The sequence below is a fragment of the Schistocerca americana genome, chromosome 4, assembly GCF_021461395.2.
Source record: "Schistocerca americana isolate TAMUIC-IGC-003095 chromosome 4, iqSchAmer2.1, whole genome shotgun sequence".
Taxonomy (NCBI): Eukaryota; Metazoa; Arthropoda; class Insecta; order Orthoptera; family Acrididae; genus Schistocerca; species Schistocerca americana.
In genome coordinates, this window is record NC_060122.1 from 245,141,336 (window position 1) to 245,165,621 (window position 24,286).

General features: G+C 38.3%; 1 protein-coding gene across 1 annotated transcript in view; it reads right to left on the reverse strand.

The window, feature by feature from the left end:
- Window positions 1-24,286, reverse strand: part of LOC124612603 (saccharopine dehydrogenase-like oxidoreductase) — a 78,393-nt gene that overhangs the window by 39,774 nt on the left and 14,333 nt on the right. The window contains exons 2-5 of the mRNA XM_047140893.1: window positions 12,319-12,498; window positions 5,578-5,765; window positions 3,171-3,300; window positions 1,669-1,724 (exon numbers count right to left, since the gene is read on the reverse strand). Of these exons, the coding sequence (XP_046996849.1) occupies window positions 1,669-1,724; window positions 3,171-3,300; window positions 5,578-5,765; window positions 12,319-12,496 (552 nt within the window). The 5' untranslated portion in view covers window positions 12,497-12,498. The remainder of the gene's footprint in view (window positions 1-1,668; window positions 1,725-3,170; window positions 3,301-5,577; window positions 5,766-12,318; window positions 12,499-24,286) is intronic.

Sequence of the window (24,286 nt, forward strand, 5' to 3'; positions counted from 1 at the left end):
ACTCGTACCTTGTACTTTTCTCAGTTGCCCCTAGGCTGAGATAGTAAATGCTGACCTCTGGCACCAAAAAAATGAACATCTCCACACCAAGCGAGGAAACAGCTTCCGCAAGGCACTAAATGACATTCAGGTGGCTGGTAGATGCTCGCCCCTATGGGATATGGGCACTGCTGGCAACGCCCCACTGAGCACACCTGTATGGCATATGGGCGCCGTGCTCTAAGTGTTGAAGCAAAATGTTAAATTAATTTGGTGTATAAAAACTCGCTCATCTGTGCCACTTCCCATTAAAATTTATGCTTCTATGATGATTTGTTGAAAGGGAGAGAGGTAACTAAGTCTGTTAGTTAAATGTTCTGAGGAGCGAGACAATTCATGGTGCTCTCTATCAGAATTACATCGTGCCTCACTTTTGCAAGGAGCAAGTTCAAGCCTGATATTCTCAAGCTACAGCAAGTCTCACTTCATGATATTGATTGGATTCTTAACACTATATAGTTCTCAATCTTTTAACCATTCTTGTTTATCCAGAAGGACTACCATTTTCTAGGCTTTTTTATTCATAAACAAAACAAAATCAAAATATAATGACTAGCCACTCACATCATAAAGCAAACTTAATACATTCTTTTGTAAAAATATAAATAAAACCTACTGAAAGAAGCAAAGCAATGTCATTAAGTTTTGAACAAGCAAAATGAAATCAGTAAATTCATTTATCCTAGACACACAAATTCAATACTTCGGTTTTAGAAAGTAAACCATTTGCTTTGTATGATCTCAGGAAAACACAATAAAAGGATCAACAATGTGGTCACGTAAGATCAATATCCTTATACTACTGGGTAAACTATCCATGAAAGTACATGCACAAAAGAGGTGACAAACATCCCAGCTATATTCTTTTCCAATTTGTAGGAAAGCAGACAGCTAAAGCTTTTGTACACCATATGCCACAATTTCTTTATTATGGTAATTGATCTCAGAAAATTAAGTTGCAAACTATGGCCTTGAGTACACAAATGTAGAATATACTGAAGGTTGTGATTAATAATACATTATGATTTGATCAAAGTGCATTTTTTCAAGAATGCTGCTTCTCTGTATATATTATTTATTACCTTGCCAATTCCCAACAATATGACTGTCTAAGCCTGTAAAGCTGTCTCATCACCCAACAACTGGTTGCAATGTTTCCCTCAACTAAAATGTTACTATAAAGCCAAATGATGCCAGTCTTTTCCCATGTACAGTTAAAGGGCAAATTTCAAACATCAACGGACACTGACAGAGACTAACAGATGTAAATGTCTTGCCCTAAGTTTTAGGTGTTTGTAGTAGTAGTAGTAGTAGTAGTAGGAGGCGGAGGAGGAGGTGGTAACTAATGAATGTCTAGGTAGGAACCATTTATTTGTCCAATAGCAATACTATTAGTCCAAATACGTATAATTAAATGCCCCTTATCTTGCAGTGCGAGGTGATCTTTGAAACTAGAGGTCAAGGAAACAAAATTGCTGTGATACATAAATTAGAAAATAAATTGAGAACTAAGGGCTAAAGGGAGAAAAGACTTGACTAAAAGCTGAATTTAGTAACTTACATGTTACAAAACTGCAATATATTAACATAGAGAAACTAAATATACTTCAGTAAAAACGAACAGTATACCTTTGGAGCACAATCAAGTTTAGACTCTAGGTATGCTTCCACAGAGTTGACATCACCTAAAAAAGGAAAACAAAAAGTAAACGTAAATACATGTACCATATTAAATTTAAAATAATGAAAGTATATACTGGTACTGTCCTGAATTGAAAATCAATAACAAAGTTCTTTTGCTGCCACTGGAAAAGATCTAAACATAGTTATGTGAAATATGAAGATCTTTATGGAAGCTGTACAGTCTACATGAAGATAAGATGTGACTAATAAATGAGAAAAATATATAAACACGCATACTTCATGGGTGTCACCATGTCAACGTCCCACATAAGCAAAATTAGAAACTTCATTTGCTCTCTTCAGGAGTCATTGGAGTACAAGCACAAAGGAAAATAGGGAGGGGAGGCAATTGGAGGGAGGGGAGGCGATTTGAGGGAGGGGAGGGAGGGATGGTGGAGACTATGCAGCATTCAGGAGTCATTGGAGTACAGAATTCAAAAACAAGTCAAGAGTGAACAAATTTATTTTAAAACTATTTCAGTTTGCTTCCAGGTCAGCCACTTTCACAGCTCCCACTTGCTTGAAGTTTGGAATAGCAACTGTCTTTATGCCTGTGTGCATATTTTCTTTAATATGAGGACTGCTTAAAATTGCAGTTATAATAAATAACAAAATGTGACAGCAATAAACAGTAATTGCAGTATTCAACAATTACATTACAGATGTGTATCAAACCCTCTTCAGACTAATGGAGTCATTCTATTTTACTTTCATTCTGAATAAGAAGTCCACACTTTACATTTCATGAAATCTCATTCCAAAATACGGTTAATCACTCTTTGTGATGAGAAAAACGTTCTGTGATTTAATTTTTAACTTCAAGATGACAATGACAAAATAATTCTTAAGGATGAGTTCAGTATGTAATAAGAAAACTATTTCATTTTTATTGGCTCAAAAGTAAGATTCGAGGTACTGTAATAGTTTACCAACATTATTTGAGAAAATGGAAATGAAACTTTTAAGAGGGAATATTTTTTAGGGGGAGGGAGGAATTTGATGTGTGTCTTTTCTATCCACCATCAAACAAATGACTCAAAGAATAACAAAATCCTCCACCAGGAACTAACCAATACAGTGAAAAAGATTTCCTTTTTAAATCCCGTGATATCACCCTAATCTATTTCAAACAACTAACATCATGTAAAAATGCTTAACAACCTACATAAAAATATAATCTGAAACAACTGACAGGTATCATTGACTTCTAAATATGTTTAATATAAACAGTTATTTTATTTACAGCTTGAGTTTGTCACCAAAAATCTACAACTGGAGCATTTTAGTTCCACATACAAACAATTTTATGAAATGGTAAATGTCCCTCATTTAGAAAGCTATGAAGTAAAACTTAAAAATAAAATGGGCAAACAAACACTACAGAATGCAAAGTGGATGTGAATTAAAATTTTACATTTTAGACCATAAGAATTGTACTGTGTATATACCTCCAAATTTATCTTGCAAAAATACAACACCCATGTCTGCTGGAATGCTATCAAAACCACAAGCACTTACAATGTAAACACCTTTCTCTTCTGCAGACTTGTTGTAGTCTAGCTGCATTCTTTCCATATACTGTTTCAGAAAGAAAGAAACATTTCATTAAAACTCTCATATTTAACAGTCGAACACAGAGTTTAAAGAATAACAAATATGTGATTATCTACAGAAGAATACCTAAGGTACAGAAAAGAAGTATACAACTTTCTAAACTTCCCCTGGGGAAAGGACATTTCAAAAATACCATATTTACCCAAGTATAAGAAGGCCCTGATTATAAGACAACCCCCTTTTTTCAGAGGCTTCTTGAGAAAAAATTATTTTTAACATATTTTGGCTAATCCAAATTGCAAACCATTTTATTGACAAAGAATCTAATGAAAAAATTAACACTTCACCTACTCTAAATTTAGGCCATGTATTTATTGTGCACATTTTTACAATACAGCGAGAAATGAAATAAACGATAAGAAATGCTTTACATTAATTTGATGACTTCTTTTCTACATTTATCACTTATTAACCCTACCGTCTTTGGCATAACTGTTTTTAACTATCATCATCCTAATAGCACAGCTATGAAATTAATGTCTTTGTTGTTGCAAATATTTGGCCCTCTTTTCTGAATATGTAGCGATTTCTGAGGCTGTGGTTACTGTGGCATGTGAGAACACAGCTGTTTCTGTCTGAATATGTATCATATTTCGTTTCTGTGCTGATGTGAGGATAAGACAATATATCTCACTTCCAAACTTATTGTCTGTCCGCTGCTCACTCATTGGCTGCATAGGGCCACACACACCCTTTCGTTCCCATCATACACCACAGTGACTGTCGATGATATTGCAGCATGAAACTGCTAAGTATTCCACTGGCTCCTATCTAGACTTTTACTGTCTAGTGCAGAAATGAAGACTGTTGTCCAATTTTAAAGTCAATTCAATGCTGACTATAAATCCATTCAAGCAAACAGCAGTTTTAACATGGTCGATTTTCCTAAAAAACTGAAGTACACTGTATAGATTCCCACTGTTGGCAACATGACATAATTTGCTCCCCACTCATACTCCCCTCCCCATTCTCATCTAGATTTTGGTCAAGCTGGTATCACTGTTCCCCTTGCAACCCTTCCATAGTGCTGTGCTTGAGCAAGTGCGAGAGGGACTGCAATATCTTCTAGGGTGCAAGTCGTAAGTAATAACAGCAACTAATACATAAAGAACAGCTCACGATAATGATATAGTCCAATTTTTGAATTTATTCTCATCTTGTGATCTAGTGATGCCTTATGGTAGTATCTCTATTATGGGTCTTGCCGCTGGAATTATTCTCATGACAACAATCAGTCATTGTAATATAATTTATTTCATTTGTTATACATTTTATTCTGGATTAATTTTCCTTCTTATTTTATCTTAATATGACCATCATATTCTAAAGCTGATTGAAAGCTGGTAATGTTTTATCCCGAATTAAAAGTGACTGAATTTCTCATTTGCACATCACTTTGATACATCAATACAATCTCTTAGCATGAGGCCTTTTGTTGCAAACCTGTTCAGATACAACAAGACTCTCTAATACAATAGCACTAAATTCTATTTCCTCCTGTGTTTCACAAAATTGTCAAATTGTAAGCAGAGCAATAGATTGTTGTAGTAGCTAGTTCACAGTTTCTCACATATTCCTTGCACTAGCACCATGTAAGTCAAATGTCATGTGACTGTTCGAGTAACATTGATTCTGTATAGAGTGATCAGGTGTATCTGGAAATCTTGAGCCTATTTGAGTGCAAATATAATCTGCCGACTCTTGCCCTTCTGAATTTTTCAAAATAAATCTGTATATGACGTCAGCAGCCAGAACTTCAATTGCAAATGTAAGATGACCCCTACATACTCTTAAGCAATGTAAAAATGTGACCTCAGCAGCAAAAGTTTTAAGCTATGAATGTAAGACAACCCTGTATTTTTTGAGTGACAAATTTAGGAAAAACCTCATCTTGTAACCAGATAAATACCATAAGACTTGAACGAACCAGTGAAATGTAAACAACAGAATACAATGCACAGAAGAGTACTAAGGGCTACAGTAAATGTGTAATATGTACAAATATCCACTGCATAGTTCTTCACTTTTAAATCCCTGTTGTAAGACTTAAGAAGTTGGTAAAAAAAAATGTGAATGGAATGCAAATATTACGTCTGCATAGGTTGGAGTTTTGGGAGAATATCTCAGCTAGTCACTGGCCTTCACTGTACAGTAGTTTCCAGCTTAATGCCTATTCTATCCGATAACCTATCCTATAGATATCTGATAAGAAGTTCCATTTCATGGAAATATTTTACTTGCCTGAGGTTCACCAGTAACATCAACCTGATGTGCTCCACTTTCAATACAAGCTTTCACAACTGGTTCACCATAAAATCTGTAAGGGCCCACACAGTTAACGATCACATGAGCTCTCAAGGCTAGACGAAGCAGAGACTCAAAATCCTTCACATCTGCTTCTATGACTGGGACTTCTGACAAGTCTGCACCTACAGTAACAATTATTAACATGTGTGATAGTGACATTCGGCAAAAACAGAAAAGTGCAAAATTAATAAATCTAATTTACAGAAACAAACACAATGTTTGGAACTTAATCTTTCTCACTTCTTTACGATTCAATAATGATATATCCTTCCTAAATAACACATCCCATCATCTACATGGAGTAATGTATTAAAACAATAAAAGAACAAAGTAATAATGACCAGGTTAGTATATAAAACAAAAGTGCTGGGAGGTCGATAGACACACAAAATTCTAGCTTTCGCAACCAACGGTTGCTTCGTCACGAAAGAGCGAAGGAGAGGGAAAGACGAAAGGATGTGGGTTTTAAGGGAGAGGGTAAGGACTCATTCCAATCCCAGGAGCAGAAAGACTCCCCACCCTCTCCCCCAAAAAATATATATATATTAAAAAAAGAAACACTGATGAGTCAGAAAAAAGAAAAACTAACAAAATGAAAGGTGGGTGCGATTACAGTAAAGAACGGACGAACACAAATAATTACATTATCCCAACAAATGTTTGCAGTTCTTCATCGCGATTACACTGGGTTCCGACATATTGTCTGTGTTCCAAGCAAATTGCTAGCTGAAAGCTACTGAAATTTCCTCTCTGAGTAAAATACAAATCTGAGGCCCATAACAATGCTTTGCAACAAACTATGGAATAAAAAGTGTGCTATTTCTATATTTTAGAAATGACAATCTATTCTGGCTGGAATGCTATTAAATTTATTTATTTATGATTGTAATTTTGGCTATTATGCCTTTGTCAGGTAACAGCCATTGAAGTGTGTCAATGCATATTCCATAACATTAAGAGGATATTGATCTCTTGTCAACTGTATTTACATACTTATCATATGCATGTGATGCAAAATATGTAAATTTGGTTTTACATACTTATCAAATGCATGTCATGCAAAATATGCAAATACGGTTGACAAGAGGTCAATATCCTCTTAAAAATAATGAATATTTACATCTACATTCTCCGCAAATCTACTACCTTTACTGTGACACCAGGCTAGTAATCTGAAATTTAATATTGTACTGATATCATCAGGAAACAAAGTCCTTAAATGGCTTTCACATAAGTGTCCCAAAAATTAAGTACACCTGAATATGGAAATAGAAAAATTAAACAATCACTGAAAATTAGTGTCAATATTTTTCAAAAGCCTACTACAGCTGTAAATAATAAGGCTACTCCCTTGCAGCAAATATGCTTGCAATCCAAAGATATTAAAACACAATTTATCACACCCATATCATCTCAGTGAAGTTTAGAATATAATGTCATAAAGACACCATTTGAGCTTTGTTTTGTTTGGTAAAATCATTGCATACTTTGGTGTAAGATGGGACATGGTACACAGTTTCAAAATTACTCATCACAAAGTGCCATTCTGAAGACTTGTTTTGAGGTGCCATTTGCTACAGTGCAGGAGCTGGGTGATTCACTGGAGTCCACAATATCATGAATTAATGTAACAGTATCTTCTTCCCTGACTATGTCCAACCTGATTGTTCTGCTGGGGTAGATAACTTTCTAACAGACAAAAGTTCAATTAATTGCCTGGGTAAAGAGGTCTCTGAATCTGACTGAAATAGTTGATGTCAGGAGTGCACTCAGATGGCTCACAGGAGCCTGTAAGTAGTTGCCAATGATTCTTTTTAACCTATGCGTCTGCCACCATCACTTCAAATGTAGAAGGGAAAAGTGACCCATAACCCACCAATTGAGTCTATCATTGCGATTTCCAAATCCAGTATTACTAACATTGTTATAAAAACAACACACATACTATTAGCCTGCACTCCCCCCCCCCCCCCCCCCCCCCCCACCCACCACCACCACACCATGTAACCATCTGTAGCCTCAATAACAACCTAGATTCAGTGAGAAAGAGTGTCCACAAGTTTCTTAAGGTATGCTATATTCAGCTGAAGCCACTTTATGATTAGACACAATACAGCTACCAAATTGCAGAGATGTTGATTGCAACATTTCATACACTGTTCAAACAGACATAGGATTAAGATCAGGTGACTTGGCAAGCCACTCAAAAGGCAATAGAGTACCCAAGTTCACCTTACCATGAACATACACATGGAAACCAGTGAAGAGGGCTGTCATCTCTGAAGATGGATGTGTCCACAGCATACTCGCCACAAAGACAGAAGAAAGGGTAATAGCTAGTCACCAAACATGATGAAGTGAATATCCCGATTCGTGTTCGCAGTAACCTGAACAAGAAGGCCCAAGTCACGGTACACCGAAGATTCAGACATCATACCCACCCCACACACAGCAGGTTAAATGCCTTACTGAGCCATCCGTGCACTCAACTCTTCGCAGCATTTGAAGAGACACACAATCATGACTTACTGGACAAAGCTACATGCCTTCAGTCAGTTTCTGTCCTGTTTCTTTATTGCTCAGCCTATTAAAGGCGTGCAGCTTTATGTGACACAGTGAGAAATGGCCTTTTGCAAGGCAGCAAACTCTAAATGTTGATTGCATGCAGTTCGCCTTCACAATGTTTCCTTAGGAACAAGTTAAGATGGACCTGCATTCACTGACAATAGCAATAATTGTTCGGTGTGAAATGAACTGTCATTGACAAATCATGACATCTCTGGTCACAACCAGTTACAATTTCTCTCTCTCTCTCTCTCTCTCTCTCTCTCTCTCTCTCTCTCTCTCTCTCTCTCTCTATCAGTGTTCTTAGGCCATGTTACATGGCTGCGATTGGTACACCATTCCTTTTGAACAACTGGGACAGGCCATGTTAACAGACCAATAAATCAGACAATTTCATTCATGCTTTGGCTACGGGCACATCCGAATATGATATCTCCTCTCAGCCATTCTTACATCTCCACATCGACCCACTCACTGAGCCAATTCTATATAACTAACCGGCACATAAATGCCACTTCATAGATACATTTTACATCAGTGGTTGACAGATCACATGGCTGCTTGGTACCAGTTCCACACCATCTACATCACCCCAAAAGTGACTACTGTGCTCTTAAGAAGTGATTCATATTTTGTTCTGACAACTTATATCCATTATTATTTTGTGACAGATGCTCCAAACATTTTACTCTGGAGTTATTCACGCTTCATTAGATAAAGTGGTTCTGGCCAATTACTGGCCCATCTTTACAGGTTTTTTTTAATATACTGGTCTTTGCAGAGGAAGAACAGATCTTTATAAGGAGGTAATTTATTTGAAGAATACTAAAGGCAATGTGAAAAATATGTAATTAACAAAGATATATACAGAATATGTTTCATTTTTGAACAATTTCATCTACTGTATCTGTGTGCCCGCCACCACCTCTTTCAAATGTAGAACGGAAAAGCAACCCGTAACCAGCCAATTGAGTTTATCACTGCAATTTCCAAATCCAGTATTACTAATATTTCTTCTTTGGCACTTTTCAACAGCTTATCCTTCCTACAGTGCTCATATAGCAATTATGTTCATATAGCTAATGGACATCTTGAAGTCTACTGTAACAACTTTCTGAATGGTTTCAGACAGTAAAGTCTTCATAGCCGAAAGTACATACAAGTGCCTTTTTATTTCACTTACATCTCTTTAGTCTCCTTCACAGCCATACTACTGCCCCAGCCCACACTGTTAGCAACAGAATGGAAGTTACAAATTTTGCCATGCCATTAAAACTAGCAGTAACAATTTAGTCTCCTCTTCAAGGCATACTACCTCCAGCAGTGCTCTGGCTAACAACTTACAGTGGCATTCAGACCACTGTTTACGAAAACTGAACTTTTATTTGAAATGAGGCCCCACTGAGAACACGCAAAAAAAGTAATTCAAGTGAATAAACAAGCCTTCACTTACATGTATTATTATTCCAAGAACTACCTGCTCCCAACCAAGTGCTTAAATCCACAACTGAACATCTTTCCATTTGTTCTATGATCAATGCAATGTGTTACTGTTAGACCCGTAATCTATCAATTTTCTGTTGGGTGACAAATGATCTACATCTACATGATTACTCTGCAATTCACATTTAAGTGCTTGGCAGAGGGTTTATCGAACCACAATCATACTATCTCTCTACCATTCCACTCCGAACAGCACGCGGGAAAAACGAACACCTAACCCTTTCTGTTCGAGCTCTGATTTCTCTTATCTTATTTTGATGATCGTTCCTATCTATGTAGGTTGGGCTCAACAAAATATTTTCGCATTCGGAAGAGAAAGTTGGTGACTGAAATTTCGTAAATAGATCTCGCCACGACGAAAAACGTCTTTGCTTTAATGACTTCCATCCCAGCTCGCGTATCATATCTGCCACACTCTCTCCCCTATTACGTGATAATACAAAATGAGCTGCCCTTTTTTGCACCCTTTCAATGTCCTTCGTCAATCCCACCTGGTAAGGATCCCACATCACGCAGCAATACTCTAACACAGGATGAACGAGTGTAGTGTAAGCCATCTCTTTAGTGGACTTGTTGCATCTTCTAAGTGTCCTGCCAATGAAATGCAACCTTTGGCTCACCTTCCCCACAATATTATCTATGTGGTCTTTCCAACTGAAGTTGTTCGTAATTTTAACACCCAGGTACTTAGTTGAATTGACAGCCTTGAGAATTGTACTATTTATCAAGTAATCGAATTCCAACGCATTTCTTTTGGAACTCGTGTGGATCACCTCACACTTTTCATTATTTAGCGTCAACTGCCACCTGCCACACCATACAGCAATCTTTTCTAAATCGCTTTGCAACTGATACTGGTCTTCGGATGACCTTACTAGATGGTAAATTACAGCATCATCTGCGAACAACCTAAGAGAACTGCTCAGATTGTCACCCAGGTCATCAGGAACAGTAGAGGTCCCAGGACGCTTCCCTGGGGAACACCTGATATCACTTCAGTTTTACTCTATGATTTGCCGTCTATTACTACGAACTGTGACCTTCCTGACAGGAAATCACGAATCCAGTCGCACAACTGAGATGATACCCCATAGGCCCGCAGCTTGATTAGAAGTCACTTGTGAGGAACGGTGTCAAAAGCTTTCCGGAAATCTAGAAATACGGAATCAACTTGAGATCCCATGTTGATGCGGCCATTACTTCGTGCGAATAAAGAGCTAGCTGTGTTGCACAACAACGATGTTTTCTGAAACCATGCTCATTACGTATCAATAGATCGTTCCCTTCGAGGTGATTCATAATGTTTGAATACAATATATGCTCCAAAACCCTACTGCAAACCGACGTCAATGATATAGGTCTGTAGTTCGATGGATTACTCCTACTACCCTTTTAAACACTGGTGCGACCTGTGCAATTTTCCAATCTGTAGGTACAGATCTATCGATGAGCGAGCGGTTGTATACGATTGCTAAGTAGAGAGCTATTGTATCAGCGTAAAGTTATAATTCAAATAAAACAGCTGACTGATAGATGATACTGGCAGAAGGGCTACATGGCTGATTAGTAATGCAGCACATTTACCACAAATGTAACAAATCACACGTCTACGTTATTGTCATCATTGCCTTTTTTTGTGGCGAGGAGGGCTTTGGTATGCAGTACAGCAGCAGCTGTCAATACAATCTATACATAGATGAGATAATTACATACATACAGGTGAGTAACCCCCACTAAATAAATGCTTATTCTCACACGGCAAATGTTAAGAAATAGATTTCCTAATAAATAAGGAAAAAAAACTTGTAACTGACTGTCTAGAGGCTATACCAAGAACAACAGCACTTCAATGACACAGAGAATCACTTTCACTGCCATCATTGTGGCCACCAAAACAGCTCTCATGTACTTGACAGCAAAGTAGTAAAAGCAACGCATAGCCGCCTCTCTCACAACTGTTCCTTGCAGCAAATTAAAAGTGGGATGTTTCATTCTCAAGAGGTGGGATTTAAATACATGAGCACCACAGAACAGCTCCCCCCCCCCCCCCCCCCCAATATATCTGAACAACAATAGTAAAGCATTCTCACGTAAAGACATCACATTCCACCTGTACTGTACCCGCTACTATTGAAGAAACATTATGGATTGATAGGTTTACACTTTATGTGATGATACAAGTCATACTCCGATTTAACACATTCACATACAGTTACACAACCTTAAAAATCGTTATCTCTATGATAATTTTCCAAAACAAATTTTATTAGTATTTGACCATTACAGTTTCCCAATACATCTTTCATTTTGCTGGGGAATGTCACCAATTGTGAATGTTAATTTACTTTAAAAACAATTGAAAACAATTACACTAAATGCCATTTAGTAAGAATATTTTTCTGGCAACTGAAGGCCTGAAAATATAAGCCATCAACTACTGAATTCTGCAACTTAAGGTAAAAGTTACTTTCAATAGATAATATACCAGAAGTTAAATAACTGAAAAGATGCAGAAGTGTTTGTGCCTTTGTATGTATAAATCATAAGGCAGAATTTTACACCAGCAACAAGAGGAAATGTCACAATAAGTTAACAAAATACATTTACCTGTCTTTTTACTGATATCTTTTAAAACTTGCTGTAGTTTTGTCGCACTCCTTCCAGCAACTCCCCATGTAAAATTCTTGTCTTTTGATAATCTGAAAGCTTCCTCAGCAGCATATCTTCCCGTAAATCCACTGGCACCAAATACAACCAGGTCTAGTCTTCTGTCTTCTGTAGACATTCCTGAAAAGTTTCATTACCACATTAGAAAACTAATAGTTGTTTAACAAAATGCCTCTATAATTGGAATGAGATTTTCACTCTGCAGTGGACTGTGCGCTGATATGAAACTTCCTGGCAGATTAAAACTGTGTGCCAGATCGAGGCTAACTCGAGACCTTTGCCTTTCGCGGGCAAGTGCTCTACCAACTGAGCTACCCAAGCACGACTAACACCCTGTCCTCACAGCTGAGGTATTGGTAGAAGTAAAGCTGTGAGGACGGGGCATGAGTCATGCTTGGGCTAGCTCAGTTGGTACAGCACTTGCCCGCAAAAGGCAAAGGTCCCAAGTTCAAGTCTTGGTCCAGCACATCTTGCCTATATAATTGTTCTACACAGCATACTTACTGTAAAAAAAACTTACAAGTTGTATGATTATCCATTGATGATATTTCAATTGGGAACTATTTTTGGGTACTGTTGCGATTTAAATGGCTAGCCTGGCTACCATGTACGGTAGTTAGTATACTGTAAGACACTATCAAATTATTATCAACAATAGCATTACAGGTAACCTGGATGGAATAGGAGCAGCAGCTTCACACACAAGTTTTGAGTCTTGTGGTAGTCCTACATCATCATGATCAGTGCTGTGTTAACACTGCTGTGAGCCTTGTGATCACAGAGCTGAGCAAGCTGCTACTGCCTGAAATTTCTCAAGTGCAGTGCTGTTGGCTACAACCTGAGATGGGCATATAATGGACATGGTATACACTTGAATAATAGAGTGAAAGATGTGTTAGCTGAACTTCTTGTAGAAAATGTACGAGAGGGGGTGAGGTGGGGTGGATGGGAGCAATACAAAGTCAAATATACCTATGGCTGAGGGAGACCGAGGGGAAACTTTTTTTCTTTTTAAGGTTTCAGTCAGGAATCAGGCACCCTCTTGTGAAATAAGTTAGAACAAAAGAGTCCCACAAGGAATACACACAGAAGCAAGGTTAGCTTACTTCATCAGAATATTAGAGGATTGAATAATAAGGTAGAAGAGCTTCTGCCTGTTTGGAAAATTCAGTGGGCTCTGAGAAGCTAGATATCCCATGCCTGTCTAAGCACCACATAAACACAAGGTTAAATGCAAAAGATTATGACCTAGTGTCTTATTCAGGTAAAACTAACATGGGAAGAGGAAGATTTGTTACACATATCAAGCCAGAACACAGGTTCAAAAATACCGAGACAAGTAGATTTTGTACTGATCAGCACATATAAGTGTATGCTTGTGGATTAATACTGAAAATTAGTTAACTTTTAATTGTAACTATATATTATAGATCCCCACTACGAAATTTTGAACTACAATATTTATGAGGAATATGGATTCCCCACTATGCAAGCTGTCAGACAGCAGCAAGTGTCTAACAGTTCACAGTGATTTCGCTCTAGATTTTCTAAAGGATTCTAATAGGGAAAATGATCTGGATACCTTATTTGGATCCTACAATTTGATCTCATTAATTAACTTTCCAACTATGGTGGAGAAAGATGGTTGGAAATTATAATTGATAATATTTTCTCCGATGAAGCTCAAAACAAGAAAATAGGTGTACACCCAACAACAAATGCTCTTGCTGACCATGTTGCATTGTTGGGATAACACACTATAGATACACCTCCGTGGAAATGTAAGAATAATTAATGACTCCAGCACAAATGTTTTTAAGAATAGTTTACAAGAAATTATCTGGTATGAAATTCATAGCTAATGGACCAAATCCTGACATTAAATTTAGTCTTTTCCATGATAAATTCATATTACTATTTGAAAATGGCTTTCCACATATACTACTTGGAAATGACAAACAGCTATGTAAAAAAAGCTATGGAACTTGTGAACAGAAAAGGGAATTTTATCTGTTGGCAAGAACAAGTAAAGATCTTGCAGTAGTTACACACTACAGAAGTTCCTCAACATTCGTAAGGAGTATTAATTTAAATGGAATGGCTATAAATGGTCAGTCACTGGTAGTGGATATGTTTATTAATTATTTCTCAAATATAGCAGAAAATATGGGGGCAAACAGTTCAGGAGAAAATTTGTGTGGTGTCACACGCACTTCTAAAATTAACAAAATTATGTATTCTCTCAAAAATAAGAGCTCATTTGGATTTAATGGAGTTTCCAACAGAACACTGAACACTTGTTTCCATATAATAAGCACTTTCTTTTCTGGAATATGTAATGCAGCAATAATTCAGCACACTTTTTCACAGAGATTGAAATATCCCATTGTTAAACCCTTCTATAAGAAAGGTGGTAGGAGAAATCTCAATAACTACTGACTCATTTCCATATGACATTTTTCAAAATTTTTGAGGTCTTGTATTCCAGAACACATCTTAACTGCACAACAGTAAGATCCTCAGTAAATCACAGTTTGGATTTCATAAAAGTTGCACCTGGAAATTCCATTTTCACATTCACTCACCAAATAACAAAATACATCAGTTGGTATTTGGTGTGACCTATCTACGGCACTTGACTGCATAAATCACAATATTATCCTGGTTAAACTGAGGTTTTATGAAATTGATGTTATAATAAACCAATGCATAATGTTTACTATTTATCCATCCATCCATCCATCCATCCATCCATCCTTCCTTTGATCACTTTTGGTTTTGATATTGAATATGTAATGATATGCATGGATGTGTAACAAAGTATTTGGTATGTATACAAAAAAGGTATGCACTAGTCTTCAGGTATTTGTACAAGAAATTTAGAGTTTATACAATATAAATAAGATTACAAACATACCTACACAGTGTAGAATCGGAGTTAAGAAAGGTATATACAATTGTGCGTAGATACAGCGCCCAGCACAATGTCTTTGCATTATTTACACAACATTTGCAGAAGAATCTCATATTTAATAATTTTGTATAATAGCATGTAAGAACTTTACACCACTATACTTTTATCTAGGAACCCCTTTACACTGTAACAACACGCTGGGACCAGATGACACCTTGGTTTTTCTTTGAAAGCAGACAGCGTTTTTAAGTTCTTTATACTACTTGGAAGTTTGTTATAAAATATACATCCAGCTATTTTAGATTCTTTGTTATTTGCCTTAAGTCTGTCTGTATACATGTGGTACTTTTCTGTACACCTTGTGCAGCGAAAGGTTTCCGACACACCTAATAACTTTCTTTTGCAGTTTAAGTAGTGTACCTGTGTGTATATTATCTGCATTGTCCAACACAGATATTGTTGTTGTTGTGGTCTTCAGTCCTGAGACTGGTTTGATGCAGCTCTCCATGCTACCCTATCCTGTGCAAGCTTCTTCATCTCCCAAAACCTACTGCAGCCTACATCCTTCTGAATCTGCTTAGTGTATTCATCTCTTGGTCTCCCTCTACGATTTTTACCCTCCACGCTGCCCTCCAATACTAAATTGGTGATCCCTCGATGTCTCAGAACATGTCCTACCAACCGATCCCTTCTTCTAGTCAAGTTGTGCCACAAACTCCTCTTCTCCCCAATTCTATTCAATACCTCCTCATTAGTTATGTGATCTACCCATCTAATCTTCAGCATTCTTCTGTAGCACCACATTTCGAAAGCTTCTATTCTCTTCCTGTCCAAACTATTTATCGTCCATGTTTCACTTCCATACACGGCTACACTCCATACAAATACTTTCAGAAACGACTTCCTGACACTTAAATCTATACTCGATATTAACAAATTTCTCTTGTTCAGAAATGCTTTCCTTCCCATTGGCAGTCTACATTTTATATCCTCTCTACTTCGACCATCATCAGTTATTTTGCTCCCAAAATAGCAAAACTCCTTTACTACTTCAAGTGTCTCATTTCCTAATCTAATACCGTCAGCATCACCAGACTTAATTCGACTACATTCCATGATCCTCGTTTTGCTTTTGTTGATGTTCATCTTATACCCTCCATTCAAGACACTGTCCATTCCATTCAGCTGCTCTTCCAAGTCCTCTGCTGTCTCTGACAGAATTACAATGTCATCAGCGAACCCCAAAGTTTTTATTTCTTCTCAATGGATTTTAATATCTACTCCGAACTTTTCCTTTGTTTCCTTTATTGCTTGCTCAATATACAGATTGAATAACATCGGTGATAGGCTACAACCCTGTCTCACTCCCTTCCCAACCACTGCTTCCCTTTCATACCCCTCGACTCTTATAACTGCCATCTGCTTTCTGTACAAATTGTAAATAGCCTTTTGCTCCCTGTATTTTACCCCCGCCACCTTCAGAATTTGAAAGAGAGTATTCCAGTCAACATTGTCAAAAGCTTTCTCTAAGTCTACAAATACTAGAATCGTAGGTTTGCCTTTCCTTAATCTTTCTTCTAAGATAAGTTGTAGGGTCAGTATTGCCTCATGTGTTCCAACATTTCTACGGAATCCAAATTGATCTTCCCCGAGGTCGGCTTCTATCAGTTTTTCCATTTGTCTGTAAAGAATTCGCGTTAGTATTTTGTAGCCGTGATTTATTAAGCTGATAGTTCGGTAATTTTCACATCGGTCAACACCTGCTTTCTTTGGGATTGGAATTATTATATTCTACTTGAAGTCTGAGGGTATTTCGCCTGTCCCATACATCTTGCTCACCAGATGGTCGAGTTTTGTCAGGACTGGCTCTTCCAAGGCCGTCAGTAGTTCTAATGGAATGTTGTCTATTCCCGGGGCCTTGTTTCGACTCAGGTCTTTCAGTGCTCTGTCAAACTCTTCACGCAGTATCTTATCTCCCATTTCGTCTTCATCTACATCCTCTTCCATTTCCATAATATTGTCCTCAAGTACATCGCCCTTGTATAAACCCTCTATATACTCCTTCCACCTTTCTGCCTTTCCTTCTTTGCTTAGAACTGGGTTGCCATCTGTGCTGTTGATATTCATACAAGTGGTTCTGTTCTCTCCAAAGGTCTCTTTAATTTTCCTGTAGGCAGTATCTACCTTACCCCTAGTGAGATAAGCCTCTACATCCTCACATTTGTCCTCCAGCCATCCCTGCTTAGCCATTTTGCACTTCCTGTCGATATCATTTTTGAGACATTTTTATTCCTTTTTGCCTGCTTCATTTACTGCATTTTTATATTTTCTCCTTTCATCAATTAAATTCAATATTTCTTCTGTTACCCAAGGGTTTCTACTAGCCCTCGTCTTCTTACCTATTTGATCCTCTGCTGCCTTCACTATTTCATCCCTCAAAGCTACCCATTCTTCTTCTACTGTATTTCTTTCCCACATTCCCGACAATTGTTCCCTTATGCTCTCCCTGAAACTCTGTACAACCTCTGGTTCTTTCAGTTTATCCAGGTCCCACCTCCTTAAATTCCCACCTTTTTGCAGTTTCTTCAGTTTTAATCTACAGTTCATAACCAATAGATTGTGGTCAGAGTCCACATCTGCCCCTAGAAATGTCTTACAATTTAAAACCTGGTTCCTAAATCTCTGTCTTACCATTATATAATCTATCTGATACCTTTTAGTATCTCCAGGGTTCTTCCATGTATACAACCTGCTTTCATGATTTTAGAACCAAGTGTTAGCTATGATTAAGTTATGCTCTGCGCAAAATTCTAGCAGGCGGCTTCCTCTTTCATTTCCTAGCCCCAATCCACATTCACCTACTATGTTTCCTTCTCTCCCTTTTCCTATGCTTGAATTCCAATCACCCATGACTATTAAATTTTCGTCTCACTTCACTACCTGAATAATTTCTTTTATCTCATCATACATTTCATCAATTTCTTCATCATCTGCAGAGCCAGTTGGCATACAAACTTGTACTACTGTAGTAGATGTTGGCTTCATGTCTATCTTGGCCACAATAATGCGTTCACTATGCTGTTTGTAATAGCTTACCTGTACTCCTATTTTTTTATTCATTATTAAACCTACTCCTGCATTACCCCTATTTGATTTTGTATTTATAACCCTGTATTCACCTGACCAAAAGTCTTGTTTCTCCTGCCACCGAACTTCACTAATTACCACTATATCTAACTTTAACCTATCCATTTCCCTTTTTAAATTTTCTAACCTACCTGCCCGATTAAGGGATCTGACATTCCACGCTCCGATCCGTAGAACGCCGGTATTCTTTCTCCTGATAATGACGTTCTCTTGAGTAGTCCCCGCCCGGAGATCTGAATGGGGGACTATTTTACCTCCGGAACATTTTACCCAAGAGGACGCCATCATCACTTAATCATACAGTAAAGCTGCATGCCCTCAGGAAAAATTACGGCTGTAGTTTCCCCTTGCTTTCAGCTGTTCGCAGTACCAGAACAGCAAGGCCATTTTGGTTAGTGTTACAAGGCCAGATCAGTCAATCATCCAGACTGTTGCCCCTGCAACTACTGAAAAGGTTGCTGCCTCTCTTCAGGAACCACATGTTTGTCTGGCCTCTCAACAGAAACCCCTCCGTTGTGGTTGCACCTACGGTACGGCTATCTGTATCGTTGAGGCATGCAAGCCTCCCCACCAACGGCAAGGTCCATGGTTCATGGGGGGAAACAAGAGGATATAGAGTATGAGGTATGCAGGAAAATTAGTCCACAATATATTGTTAGTAAAGCATCTTGATCAACAGTTTGTGACATTTTTCTCACGAGAAATGTATCTGTGCTAATTTTTGAGCATGTTTTATCAGTATGAATCTTCCTTGTCATGAAACTGTCCATCAATCCCAGAGACTTCTTGCAACGAATTTCTGAAATACCTTAATCCCCAAAGCTTGATATCTAGATCATCTGCTTTGACTGCCCTATTTGCTTGTGTTCTCATGAAAGTTGTTTTACGAGGGACGTTTGAAAAGTCTGTGCAAAGTCCAAGAGATGGCACCACCAGCGTGTATTGAGGTCGTGTTTAGTTAGTAGCATCTTTGGAAAGAACGCACACCAAGTTTCAGCCATATTTGTCTATTTCTTTGTGTTTGGCATCCATGTGAATCAAGGAAGTTGAGTGATTGTCCAAAAAAATGGATGAAAAAATAATTTCATGTGGTGATTCAACATTACTTTATGAAAGGCAAAACACTTCAGGAGACTAAAGATAAGCTTGATAAACATTACAGTGACTCTGCACTTTCAATTAGAACAGTTTATAAGCTGTTTCAAAATTTTCAGAGTGGCCATATGGGTACAAGTGATGCTGAACGATCTGGACGCCATGTGGAGGTTATGACTCCAGAAATCACTGATAAAATCCATGATATGGTGATGGATGATAGAAGAGTTAAGGTGTGTTAGATTGCTAGTGCTGCGAGCATCTCGAATGAATGGGTACAAAATATTTTGCATAAATATTTGGACAGGAGAAAGCTACCCGGAAGAGGGGTTCCGCGATTGCTCACGCTTGACCAAAAACGGAATCGTGTGAAGTGTTGCAAGGATGGTTTGCAGATATTTAGGAAGAATCAGCAGAACTTTAAATATTGTTTCGTCACTGTGGATGAAACATGCATACATTACCATACTCCTGAGACCAAACAACAATCAAAACAATGGGTTACCAAGGGAGAATCTGCACCAAAACAGGCTATGGCAACTGTCTTTTGGGATCCGCAAGGGATAATCCTTATCGGCTATCTGGAAAAGGGTAAAACTATTACAGGTGAATATTATTCATCGTTACTGGACCATTTGAAAACTGAGCTGCAAGAAAAATGCTGGGGATTGGACCGCAAAGAAGTTCTTTTCCATTACAACAATGCACCAGCACACACCTCAGCAATTGTGGTCGCAAAATTAATGGAAATAGGATTCCAACTTGTTTCACATCCCCCCTATTCTCCAGACTTGGCTCCCTCGAACTACTATTTGTTCCCCAATTTGAAGGAATGGCTGGCGAGACAAAGATTTTAGTCACACGAGGAGGTGATTGCAGCAACTAATAGCTATTTTTCAGACTTTGACAATTTCTATTATTCGGAAGGGATCAACAAATTAAAACAGCGTTGAACGAAGTGTGTAAGTCTGAAAGGAGACTATGTCAAAAAATAATAAAGGTTTACCCCAAACACGTAAGCAGTTTTATTTTTGCACAGACTTTTCAAACGCCCCCCGTACTTCCATTTATAAAAAGTTTGGATCCCCTAAATATTTGAAGCCCTCTCCACCTCTAAATACGTCCTCATTTCGAGGTCATCTGCACATTTACTGATAATTAGTTGAAGTATATCAACATGTGTGTTCATTTACACATTCTGGCATATCAATTACATATAAAATAGATAGTAATGGCCTCAACACCCAACTCTGGGTACACGATGTTTTACCTCTTTGAATGTTGAAAGCACATTTCCCCATCAGCTGCCCCATTTGCTATGTCCGCAGACCTAAACGATTCACGCGTGCCCTGTGGCTGCTCAGACCGGCCGCACATGCGTGGTGGTCAGCCTTAGCTTCAAGTCACGGCCGCCGTAGGTTCAAGGTGTGATCTCCAGCTGAAGACGTCGGGCCATTCAAAAATTTTTGCCTGCAGCTCCCTCTATGGCCACAAGATATAACAGGAGCACAGACCTGACGACACGGCAACTCGCTCTCGCTCACTAGCTGTGTTAATATTTAAGTGTTATTGTATAGATCTTATATGACAACCTTGTGCTTAGAACTTAGCTATGATTGGAATTGCACTGTGGATTTGTGAATTGTATTGTGAACTTAATTATCTAGCTACTTGCTATGAGAGCAATAGACGGTGCCTGCTTCAGAGTGGAGAATAAGGCTAAGTAATTTTCCTGATCTCTGGTGCCTTACTTGGAGACTAATATCTTTCTCGGTCATCAGATCTTGCATCACACCCCGGTCGCATCCTGCTACCAATTCCAACTTATGTTTGCCTCTCCAGGCAGACATAAAACTATTTATATTTTATCTCTACAAACTGCTGCCTATTTTCAGTAAAGGCCTTGATAATATTGTTTGCTCGGCCTCTTATGCCATAGTGGTTTAATTTTTCTAACAGGACTCTGAACACACAATAAAAAGTCTGACAGGTCTATTTATTTATTTATCCATAGACCATTCAGTACAATAACATCGAACGTGTCAGACATTGAAGACATATCATCTATACTACTATACAAAGAGAAGTTTTAGTTTAACGTTGTTACCAAAAACGTCAAAGTTCATGATTTGTTTACTTAAAAATTTTACATGATATTCCAATAAACAATCAGATGCACATATGCTACACCCTTTTAAAATAGAAACAATGTGTAACTATGTATAGAATATGTAAATGGGAAAGATTCACAACAATCTCGAAAAGTACTTGACAAAATTACTACAGATTTTTGCACAAAACTCTGATGAACAGACAGATATGTGCTACTTTTTAAAAATATGTGGTATGTAAATATATTCATACTATTTATCAGAGAAAAGTTGTTATCAAAATTTTTCAAAAGTTCTTGACCAATTTACTTCAATTTTTTATAGTTTGCTCTAATAAACACTGACAGACATAGGATACTAATTTTTCAACGTATGAGGTAAATAAATATATATAATACATAAGGAGGAAACATTGTTAGCAAAAATCATGTTATGTTCTTGCTCAATTTACACTGAAGTCCCAAAGAAACTGGTACAGGCATGCGTATTGAAACACACAGAGATGTAAACAGGCAGAATACAGTGCTGCAGTCAGCAATGCCTATATAAGATGACAAGTGTCTTGGGCAGTTGTTAAATCTGTTACTGCAGCTACAATTGCAAGTTATCAAGATTTAAGCGCATCTGAACGTGGTGTTATAGTTGGCGCATGAGCGATGGAACACAGGTAGCGATAAAGTGTGGATTTTCCTATATGATCATTTCATGAGTGTACCGTGAATATCGGGAATCTGGTAACACATCAAATCTCCAACATCTCTGCGGGTGGTAAAAGATCATGAAAAAAGGGACCAACGATGACTGAAGAGAATCGTTCAATGTGACAGAAGTGTCACCCTTCCACAAATTGCTACAGATTTCTATGTGGCGCCATCAACAAGGGTCAGTGTCTGAATCATCTGACAAAATATCATCGATATGGGCTTTCGGAGCCGGAGGCCCACTCGTGTTCCCTTTATGACTGCATGACACAAAGCTTTTTGCCTCGCCTGGGCCCATCAACACTGACATTGGACTGTTGACTGGAAACAGTTGCCTGGTCGGATGAGTCTCGTTTCAAATTTTATCAATCAGCTGGACATGTACAGCTAAGAGGACAAAATCGTGAAACCACGGACCCTGTGTGTCAGCAGGGTACTGTTCAAGCTGGTGGAGGCTCTGTAATGGTTGGGGCACGTGTAGTTGGAGGGATACGGGACCCATGATACATCTAAATACGACCGACAGGTGACACACATGTAAGCATCCTGTCTCATCTCCTGCATCTGTTTAAGTCCATAGTGCATTCCAACAGACTCAGGCAATTCCAGGAGGGCAATGTGAAACACCACATGTCCAGAACTGCTACAGAGCAGCTCCAGGAACACTCTTCCAAGTTTAAACACTTCCACTGGCCACCAAACTTCCCAGACATGAACACTGTTGAGCTTATCTGAGATGCCTTGTAATGTGCTGTTCAGAAGGGATATCCACCCCATCATGCTCTTACGGATTTATGGACAGGCCTGCAGTATTCATGGTGTCAATTCCCTCCATAACTACTTCAGACATTAGCCTGAGTCCATGGTTGGTTAGTTTGAAAGAGGGGGGGAGGGACCAAACTGCTACGTCATCAGGCCCTCGTTCCAATTAAAATAATTCCACAAGGGTGGGAGTAAAATAATTGAGACATACAAAACACAGGTGGAAGAAAGGAGAAAACCATAAGAATGACAGACGGGCAATAAACACTAAAATGGACACAATTGCATCAAAACTGCAATACTACCAATTCATATATTAAAAATATGAGCAACACAGTCATTAAAGCCGCTATCCTCACAATTCTAGCAGCTGAAGAGGTCTCTCCTGTAGCCCTTACATTAATGATCCCAACCAATTTACCCATTAATGTTAAGTGACTTCTTTTCCCAGTCAAGGTTTCAATTGCAATAACAATAAACAAGGCTCAAGGTCAGAGAGAGTGGGGAAGGTGAGGTGGGCAGAGAGGTGTAGGAGAAGGAAACTGACAGAGAGAAGGGGAAGAAGGAGATGGGTAGAAAGAGGGGGAAGGAGGAGATGGAGAAAGATTGGGAGGGAGGGGGACAAGATGGACAAAGAGCTAAGGAAGATGGTGAGAAGGACAGGGGGGGGGGGGGGGGGGCAGGAGGAGATGGACAGAGAGAAGGAGATTAGGATGCATATAAAATTCCCCACACACATTTAGCAATTGCAGAGCATTTCCATGTTCGCTAGCATATGTATAAAAAGTTAACAAAGTAGGATAGGGTAAGGGGAGGATAAGGCAAGAAGTTGTAAATGGCTTACTCACAGGAACCATCCCCGTATTCACCTTAGCAACAAGGCGAAACCATGCAAATCCCACATCAAGATGGTTGGGCAGGTAATAAATCCCAGTCCTCACAAAAGCGTGTCCCGTACATTAAGAGGCATAACCATCTCACTCGGTACATGATTCAGAAACGAATCACAAAATACATCTGTATTGTGAGTGCAACATTCACAAAGAATAAATCAAACTAGAAACTTTGAAAATAAAAATGCTCATTAAAGAGTGAAAACATTTGACTATAAACTTGTTCCTGTTTTTGATTACATATGTAGTGAAGTCTGCAACTGTTGTTGTGGTGTGCGTACTGGT